The sequence below is a fragment of the Hipposideros armiger genome, unplaced genomic scaffold, assembly GCF_001890085.2.
Source record: "Hipposideros armiger isolate ML-2016 unplaced genomic scaffold, ASM189008v1 scaffold_45, whole genome shotgun sequence".
NCBI lineage: Eukaryota > Metazoa > Chordata > Mammalia > Chiroptera > Hipposideridae > Hipposideros > Hipposideros armiger.
Window position 1 is genome coordinate 4,254,553 of NW_017731395.1, and position 9,382 is coordinate 4,263,934.

A 9,382-nucleotide genomic window follows, 5' to 3' on the forward strand; every position below is an offset into this window, starting at 1 on the left:
TATGTCCTTAGAAATAAACTTGCAGTATTATTGGTAGTGAAGACTGCTCTGTGGGGCTTGGAACACCCCATCCATACTTTCACCAGAGGCTTGACGCTTAGATCAGAGGGGAGGGTGGAAACGGAGTACCCCAGCGGCCCCCAGGTGAACACTTAGCTCTAAGGTGCTCCTTAGCTCGTGTGTAATTACCCAGTGCTGGTTCTTGCTGCATTGTAACCTGGTTCGTTTACAAACATTTTTTTGATTAATGAACACTAAAAGAACTCCAGGAAATTTTAGGCATTACCACCTTCCTGAAGTTAAATGCCAAGATTAGAACTAGTATGTTGTTTTGCGGATACAGATTACAATGCTGTGTTTCAGTGAAGGAGTTAATGAAAACGAAATGATTCATGTGTAAATGGAATGAGAAATACATTAAAAGGTAATCATTTGAACATCAAGAAATAAAGACAATTACAAGTCTGTTTTTATCTTTCCAATCTGTTATAGAGCACCTTGCTCCACCCATTAAAGTAAATGTATGATTCGTTTATTAAACAAATTTGAGTTCTAGCTCTGTGTCAGGTAATGTAGGGCGGGAGATACAGCAAGGAACACAGGTAAAAACGCCTCCCGTTCTGGCTGGAGGGTGGAGGAAGGAACTGAAGGGCAGAGGGAGAGAAACAAGATAAGTGCAGTACAGCGTGTGTTCAGTGGTAAGTGCCGAGGAGAAAACGGGGTATGATGTTGAATGCTGGTGGAGGTGGTGGTGAAGGGAACGGGAAGTTGCCTTCAAAGAGGAGCTCAGAAAAAACTTGAGATGAGAACCTGAAGGAAGGGAGGGACAAAGTCTAAGGGAAGAAAGACTAGTCCAGAGAGGAGCCAGCACAAAGGTCCCTGCAGGAAGGAATCGCCTGTGGTTGGAGTCATACGAGGGGACAGTAGTACTAGATGAGGTCAGCCAAGTGTGGAATCTGCAGACTTGTGGGCCATTGGGAGGACGTCGGCTTTTACTCTGGGTGAGGTGGGAACCCACTGGAGAGTTTTAAGCAGAGGAATGACATGATCTGATCTAGGATTTAACAACTCGGGGCTGATTTTTGAGCACAGGTTGTAGGAGGAAAGTTAGGAGGCCGCTGCAATCTTCTAGGTCAGAGATGATGGCTTAGACCAGGGTGGCCACAGTGGAGGGGTGGTATCAGGATTCCAGAAATACCCAAGAGAATTTCCTGATGGATTTAATGTGATGTGTGATTAAAGGAAAAGAATCAAAAATGACTCCTGTTTTTGGTCTGAGTAACTGGTAAGAATAGAGTTGTCATTTATTGCAATGGGAAGACTGCCAAATTGTGTGTGCGTGCGTGTGTGTGTGTGGCGGGGGTACGGAGGGGTGTGGGTTATGGGGAGCACAGGAAGGAAAAGGATGCATTGAAAGTATGAGCAAAGATTTAGACAAATTAGGATTGACATGTCCGTTAGACATCCAAAAAGAGACACCAAGTAAACAGTAGGATCTATAATTCTGAGATTCAAGGGGAAAGTCTGGCCTAGAGATAAAAATGTTGTGTATAAAGGTGTATAGATGTGTTTAAAGCCATAAGGCCAAATGAGATCATCAAGGGAGTAGATAAAAACAGAAGAGATCCAATCACTGAGCCCCAAAGCACTCCGGTATTGAAGGGTCAGGGAGATTATAGGTCTGTGAGTTAACATTATATACTTGGGAACAATCCTTGATGAACTATTAATAGATTTGCGATTTTTAAGAAACAAGGAATAGAGGTGCTCATAAACAGGTAAAAAGCATGTTGTGGGGACCATCTGGCCCTTTGAAAGATCACTTACTGAACAGTCATGTTAGGGTACTTGGTGTGAAGTTGGCAATGCTCTCAAGATTTTTGTGAATAAAAGTAAGTAGATTCCACGCTGTTTTTGAGCGCCCTCTATATGACAGGTGACTTTTGCATAGCACATCCTAAAACGTCCAGTAGGTGGCAGAAAGCATCCACTAAATCCACTGCAGCCGTCAGCCTCTTGTGCTCACGCGCGCTCGCTCGTGCTCTCTCTCTCTCCCTCTCTTTCTCTCTCCCCCCTCTCTCCCTCTCTCCCTTTCTCNCCCACTGTCTCTCTCCCTCTCTCTCCCCCTCCCCCTCTCCCTCTCCCCACGCGCCCCCCCTTGGAGCCCCTCTGAATGAAAAGATGTATATGTTTATTTAACGAACAACATTATTATCATGAAGAAAAGAAACGGGTATTTCAGAGAGCCAACAGGTCCCATTAGTCTGTAAGGTAATAGGGGGGAGCCAGGTGTCTGGGGATGGGGTACTTCCCCAGAAACGTATGAGATGGGATATGGTATTGAGAGGAATAGATGGACTGTAATGATACTGGTAGGCCTTGTTCTGAATCTTTTAATATTTAAGCCTTTTAGCTTGGGGCAAGGCAGGAAGGAGAGCTCAGAAAGCAGAAAGCAAAAACCCTTCTTGAAAAAAAAAGAATCACTAAACCACAAGTCTCTGTTTCAATTTAGAAGTTACTCCCCTGAGGGCACTGGTCCCCAAACTTGCCTGCACATTGGCATCACTTGGGCAGCTTCCCAAATACAATGCCCATGTCCCACCCCTAGAGATTGTGATGTATGTCCTCTGAGATGTAGCCTGGCCTTGGCATTTTTAAAAAGACCTCTAGATGATTCTAACTTGAAGATAAATTCGAGGGCCACTGGATTTACTTAATGCCGAATGTGTAAATATAATTGACCTTCCCCCAACTCAAACATGTTCCACCCTCTAAGCCACACGCACGAGAACACTTCCTTCCACGTCGGCATATCGATCGAGGGCCCTGTATGGCCTCAGCCTGGCTCTTCAGTAATTTATCATCTACCCAACAACTTCGGGCACCAAATTTCATACTACTTTAAAAACCAAACATAACCAAATAAAGCAATGAAAGAAAAAGCAGAGGGATTTTGTAGGTGAGTTGCTTTTTTAATATGTTTTATTTGCTTTTCATTGTTACAGAATGTTTTCTTTATCACGGCACTGACGATATTTACTTTTGCAATAGTAGTATACTTAGCATATCATTGGTCTTCAGTGCCTTTCTCCCCACCCCCCACCCCCTTTGTCTCTCTCTCTCTCTCTCCCTTAGTGCAGCTTGATTTAATGTTTTGCTTAATTGTGTCCAGCATTTCTTTGTGTTTAGAACAAGAAGCACAATTTTTCCCCATCCACTCATTCTGCCATATTTGCTGATACAATCTTGTAGTAAATATTAAGACAATACTGTACTTACCACATTAGAATAGCGCTTGATCCATATATATGATTGAGTGATAGGTACATAATAATAGCTAGCTTTTATTCAACACTATTTGCTAAGAATTGTTCTAACTCCTTTATGTGTCTTTACTCCTCTACTCCTCAATTTTATAAGGTTGGTACCATATTCACGCACATATTCAAACTATATCGTTCTTATTTTATAGATGAGGAAACCAAGACACAGGGATAATAAGTAATGGGATTTTGAACCTGGGCAGTCTGGCTCCAAGCTTGTCGGCTTTATTGAGATTTAATTTAAAGACAATAAAATGAACATTAAATTGAGAACTCATTTTGACAAACGTACACAGTTGAGTAACCACCACTACAATCATGGTATCCATTAGAACATTTGCATCACTCCTAAAAGTTCCCATTTGTCCCTTTGGAATTAATCCCTTCCCCCCACTCTCTCACCTCTAGCAAACACTCTTTTCTGCTACTATAATTTTGCCTTTTTTTAAACCCCATAAATGGTATTTTATAAAATAGTGTCTGGCTTTTTTTACTTAGCATAATGCTTTTGAGATTTCTTCATAGCATTGCAAATATCAGTCATTACTTTTAATTGCTGAGTAGTATTCCATTGAATAGCTATACCACATTTTATTTATTTGCCAGTTGATAGACATTTGTTTGTTTCCAGTTTGGGGCTCTTACAAATAAAGCTGTTGTGAATATTCACGTACAACTCTTTAGATGGATATGTTTTCATTTCTCTTGGGTAAATAAATATCTAGGCATGGAATTACAAGATTATATGGTAAGTATATGTTTGACTCTTAAGAAACTGCCAAATTGTTTCCCAGAGTGGTTGTACCATTTTTCATTCCCAGTAGCAATATATGGGTGATATCTATTGCTTCACTTAATATAATGCTTCACTTAACCAACACCGGTATTGTTAATCTTTCTAATGTTAGCCTTCTGGTGAGGATGTTTTGATACCTCATTGTGGTTTCAATCTGCATTCTCTAATGACTAGTACATTGAACATCTTTTCCTAAGTTTATTTGGCATCTGTAAATCTTCTTTGGTAAAGTGGCTATTCAAATATTTTGCCCATACAAGTATTTTAATTGTGTTTTACCTATTGAATTGCAATAATTCTTTGCATATTCTGAAAATAAGCTCTGTACTGGATATATACTTGGCAAATATTGTCTTCCATCTGTGCAAAGCCTGTACTGTTAACCACTACGTATATTGCCTCCCAGTACTTACTGAAATTATTGAGGAATTTCTGCAGGGCGATGGCCACTTAGCACTAGAAGTTGTGGGTTTTAATTAATAAGGGGTAAGAGAACCCTGTTGAAATTTTCGTTTAAAGACCCAAAGCTCACATTTTCACTACTAAATGAATCTTCTCCATTTTGGTACAGAAATGAACAGGCCTGTCTTGGATTTGAAGAATTGATGAGATCACAGCTGTGATTGCATCTGAACTCTCCGTCTTTACCGTCTTGAAAATAAGTAACGCGTCTCAGCTATATTAAAGCTGCCCTGTGCAACTTGCTCTAAGGTGTCCTGTTTTTAATGCACTAGTTGTTTTGCTTCCTCATGGAAAAAGACAGCTTCCAGCAATTAGAACTAGAGAAGAGTGGACCTCCCAAAAAGGCTACTCCCAAAAGAATTATCCATTTTGCTGATGGAGACATCATGGAAGAATATAGCACCGAGGAGGAGGAAGAGGAAGACAAAGAACAGAGAACAAATTCACCACTTGACCTTGTAAGCTTAGAATGTCAATATTAGTGAACATGTGGGCTGAGTGAATGAGAGATTAAGCCAGACAAGATCTGTAGAAAATAGTTTTAAGGGAACGCTTGGGTCTCCTTGGTTTGCGTTCTAGGTCCATGTATAGTCAACACATATGTAATTTTGGTAATCTTAGTTTTTTCATCTCTGAGATATAAAATGGAACATATTCTAAAGCATTTTGAAATGTCAATGAAAGACTGTCGTCAGCATACCTGTTATTAGTGACTCTAACTTGATATCTCTCTCTCTTTTTCAGTCGAAACTTTCATGGGGGCCCTACCTACGGTATTGGGCGAGACGAATAGCAAGCACCTCATTTTCTAGTAAGTACCACTAAGGTTATTTTTTCTGGCACGTCCAATGGTTTAATCCACTCCACAGCATTCTGAAGAAGTGATGACCTGGTCACTTCTAGATCTAAGCTGGAACACTGCAAAAGGCGTAGAACCTCACATCTTTAGGCAGACCCATCTTTTCCCAATTCTTGTTAGTAAATTCTATCTTATATTTTGTCTTCTTTTACAGTTTTTTCCATTGATCCTAGTTGTCTTCTTAAGGTCATACAAAACCAGTCTACTTCCGCAGGGCAGAGTTTCAAACATTTGAAAACAATAGTCGTCTCTGAGTTGACTCTTCACCTAAATAAACTTTCAACTGTTTTAAAACTATTGTTCAGTGACAGAGTTCCGAGTTCCCTTGTCATAACCACGCTATTATAAACAACAACCTTATTGATTCCTCCCAGGGACATGATGCTCGCCCTACATGGCTATTTATAACAGATGAAATACTGAATCTTATTTTGCTTGCTTTTCACTCATTTTCTTTAAAACACAATTGGCAACTTCTAATCACTCATTTCCTTCTAACTTGCTTATGCTTGTGCACATGACAGGGAGGAAAATGAAAACAACTTTAAAAATCTGAGAAACTAAAATACAGCTCGTAGGAATTGACCTGCATTCATTCACTAAGTAAACATTTATTGCGCTCCAGTATGTACTCGGTGCTCTGCTGCACTCTGGGACACAAAGAAAAACGACAGTCTTTGCTTTCAAGGGACTCGGTAGTCAATGGATAATGTAGGCTGGTAAACATGCCTATAATTATAATTTGTTGTCACAATTGCTATGGTAGGGAGGGCATAGGGTAAACGGACTGGAATACTCAGGACTGCTGGCATTTGGAGGAGACTCGTCAACAGTGCTATGAAAGCATGTATAGCCTAGGCCAGCTTAGAGACTATGACCATGACGGGGCGGGGTGTGTGTGTGTGTGTGCGTGTGTGTGTGGGGGGGTCTTTAAATTACAGTAAAAGCAATGATAGGGGTGATTTAGTCAGATGCTATGAGCCTTAAAGGAATAAGTACTTTTATATCAGGGTGGAGGGTTAGTGATTTGGAAGTTACTTTGCAGACCCAGGTGAAGACCAAACTGACCTTGACTATAATACATTGGCAGAAGAAATGCTGTCTTCCAGAGAGCTCTATGCTTTAGTCATGGCGAGATTGTTTGAAGAGGTAAAATGGTTTGGACGGAGGGAGCCTTAGGAAATTAGGTCAGGTGAAAGAAGTAAAACTCAATACAGCAATAAGTGAGTGTGAGGGAGAAGGCTACCACAGGGATTTACATGTGGGCTTTGACTTAGGGTGGTGGGGACAGGATACATAAGAAATCGGGCTGCCTTCAGGGTTCTGGACAGATCTGTGGCATTAAGGTGCTTCTGCTTGGGGCTTCCAGACTGTAGCGGAGGCATAAATATGCTGGCAGTCAGTGCCCTGGTCTCTCCACAGAGACTATGGAGAGGACTCTGGCCATTCATTGTTTCCTTTTAAAATCCTAGTAGGTCACAACCAGGAAAGCATCCTAAGATTTATTCTAATATTTTAGCAACTTCTCTTGTACACATGTACTAGGCACGGTGACACATGAGCTAGAGTAATTTTGGAGAAAATGCATTTAAAAAAATAGCATCATTTAGATGCACTATCTGAGTAATATTCCAAGAAGTGGAATGAGTCAGGGGATCAGAAAGTCCTGTCTTAGGGGGTCAGAAGTCCTATAATTTGAAAGGAAAACATTTCTAGGAGACACCTCCAGGAAACCACTCATTATGCTCAACTTTTATCCCTGACTCTAACATAACAATCACAGCGCTGAGCCTGCTGGCCTACAAACTGCTAATAAGAAAGAGAGGGCTTGATACCTGGTAGAATTTCTGACCTGGGTCTTGGCAATGCTGGATTGAAATTTTTGGTGTAACCTGAAATACTCATATACTCATAGCTGATGATCAGCTAATACTCATGGGACCAGCATCATCAATTCTGATTGCTCAAGACCCATGCTATACCTGTTTTGAAGTACTTTGAAACCCTCTGCTGATATATTCATCTGGAAAGGATAATTTAGATGTAATCCCATGAGAAGATAGAAGATTGAACCAATTCCCTTTGAGTCCTAGAATTTTTTTTGAAAAGGTCCAGAGCCATTGAAATCTTTTGTCAGCCTTGAAGCTAAGTATGGTTAATAGACCAATTGCAGGCAAGTGGAAACTCTTGGCATCTCAAACGACTCTCAGCTTTCCTGGTGAATTCATTTTACCCAAGTGCTTGTTCTTTCTTTTAGCATGTGAATTCCTGGGTGGAAGATTTGCTGTCTTCTTAGGTCTTGATCAACCCAAATATCAGTATGTGTTAAAAGAATACTATAGAATACAAAATCAGGTATGTGACATCCTGAAGGGGACAGCAAGAGCCCTGGGATGGGAAAGTTGGTGGCTCCTGCTTTGGGTCACATGGAAGAGTTTTTTTTTCCACATGGTACTCATGTACAGCAGGTCCTGGAGTAACATTTCGTTATAACATTGATGAGAGGCAGTAGTGACTTAACTCTTGTTTGTATCAGTTAGCCTATGGTAAAATTGGTTTCCTTCCACATCATTTTGCTTAAAGTCACAGAGCTATCAATGATCTTAAATGAGGACTTACTGTACTACAATTTCACTGAGCTCCCATGGTCAGACTGACTTATTTTTCTATTGCCACTTACTCCCATGACACTTTTTTTTTTGTATTTGCCTCACTTCTGTGCAGTTAGAATATCATGAGATGGGTCATAAAAAGCAGATGAGCATAAAACCTGAGATTGCTTACAGGAGAAGCTTCTTACAAGGATGTCTTTACAAGAGCGGGGGTTCCGATGTATTTGGCTTATAGTTAGTTGTCCTTATTTCTCTCCATACCAGGAAAGTGACAAGGAACGCAAAGGGAATGGATCAAAGGCCCAGCCATCCAGGGGTCCTAATGAAAAGTGTCATCTGGAAGCTGGGGGCCCAGAGTATGGAACCAGATGACAGGACAACGCAGAGGGCGTTTCTCAGTGGAGCGCCTCATCCAGGGAGGGCCTGGTGGCAGATTTCAGCTCCTCTTGGGAATCAGGGTTGTAGTTCCCCCTGGATCTCTGTTCTTCAACCATTGATTGCGATGGCAACAGCATCACCGGTAGCATTTCTGAGTCAGCTCTGATCTTCATCCCCTTGTGATTCATTCTCCAGCATCCAGAAATTTCAATCAGTAATAAGAATCATTGTGGATTCTTTCTCAATATAAACTTTTATTTATAAGGCCCCCAACCCAACTCCACTTGTAATAGATACAAGTTCTATTACTTGTGGTCCGTTAGTGTTGACATTTGCATGGTAGCATAAATGCCTTAAGGAATTGGGCCTGGGATGGGAGTTTGGGGCTGAAACTCTTTGTCATGGGGCTGGGGTGTAGAAAAGAAGCTCTGTTCCTCAGCAGAAACTTTGGGCATCATGAAGTCTAAATAAATCCCCTTTTAGGATTTGACATAAGGTGTATTCTTCCCAATAGCCATCCTAGCTTAGTTAGGGCTTGCTTTACAATAAGTAAACATTGCTAATAACTGTTACGATATATCAGTCTTTGAGAATTGAGTGCATTTCCCACCAAATAATTAAAAATAAACAATCTAAGCTCTGGAAAAAGTATTTTTTTTAAATAATCATTTCTTGTTTATTTGTCAACAAATTTTCAAAACTTGGAAAGATTAAACAAACACAGGTTGTGCTGACCAAAGAAGATAGCTGTGATATCATAGAAAAACACAGAACTTGGGCCGGCTGAGTGGTGCATTGGTTAAGAGTTGGCTTGGGACGCCAGCTCTAAGCAGCAGGACCCCAGTTTTCAGATTCCACATGAGGGCCAGTGATGCTGCGCCCTCTACAGCTAAGATGGTGAACAACAGCTTAACCTGGAGCTGGGCTCCCGTGAGTTGCTGGCAATGGTGTA

The 9,382-nt window shown here is 41.0% G+C and overlaps 1 protein-coding gene across 2 annotated transcripts; it reads left to right on the forward strand.

Annotated features, from left to right (window-relative positions):
• The first annotated feature begins 2,185 nt into the window (after nucleotides 1-2,185).
• FAM177B (family with sequence similarity 177 member B) lies at nucleotides 2,186-9,140 on the forward strand. Of its 2 annotated transcripts, none has more exons than XM_019639588.1 (4): nucleotides 2,186-2,959; nucleotides 4,691-5,039; nucleotides 5,326-5,392; nucleotides 7,698-7,997. In XM_019639588.1, the coding sequence occupies exons 2-4, from the start codon at nucleotides 4,869-4,871 to the stop codon at nucleotides 7,931-7,933; spliced, it is 474 nt and encodes a 157-aa protein (XP_019495133.1). In that variant the 5' UTR covers nucleotides 2,186-2,959; nucleotides 4,691-4,868; the 3' UTR covers nucleotides 7,934-7,997. The 2 variants fall into 2 exon arrangements, with proteins under 2 accessions (XP_019495133.1, XP_019495134.1); XM_019639589.1 differs by lacking the exon at nucleotides 2,186-2,959 and adding an exon at nucleotides 8,317-9,140 and having other exon boundaries at nucleotides 3,024-5,039; nucleotides 7,698-7,795.
• The last annotated feature ends 242 nt before the right edge of the window (nucleotides 9,141-9,382 follow it).

What these genes read in the sequence shown, in the direction of transcription:
- FAM177B (XM_019639588.1), top strand. Translation starts at nt 4,869, where the DNA reads ATGGAAAAAGACAGCTTCCAGCAATTAGAACTAGAGAAGAGTGGACCT. An exon ending in CAAATTCACCACTTGACCTT is followed by an intron (nt 5,040 to 5,325) that starts GTAAGCTTAGAA and finishes TCTCTTTTTCAG; the next exon opens with TCGAAACTTTCATGGGGGCC. An exon ending in AGCAAGCACCTCATTTTCTA is followed by an intron (nt 5,393 to 7,697) that starts GTAAGTACCACT and finishes TCTTTCTTTTAG; the next exon opens with CATGTGAATTCCTGGGTGGA.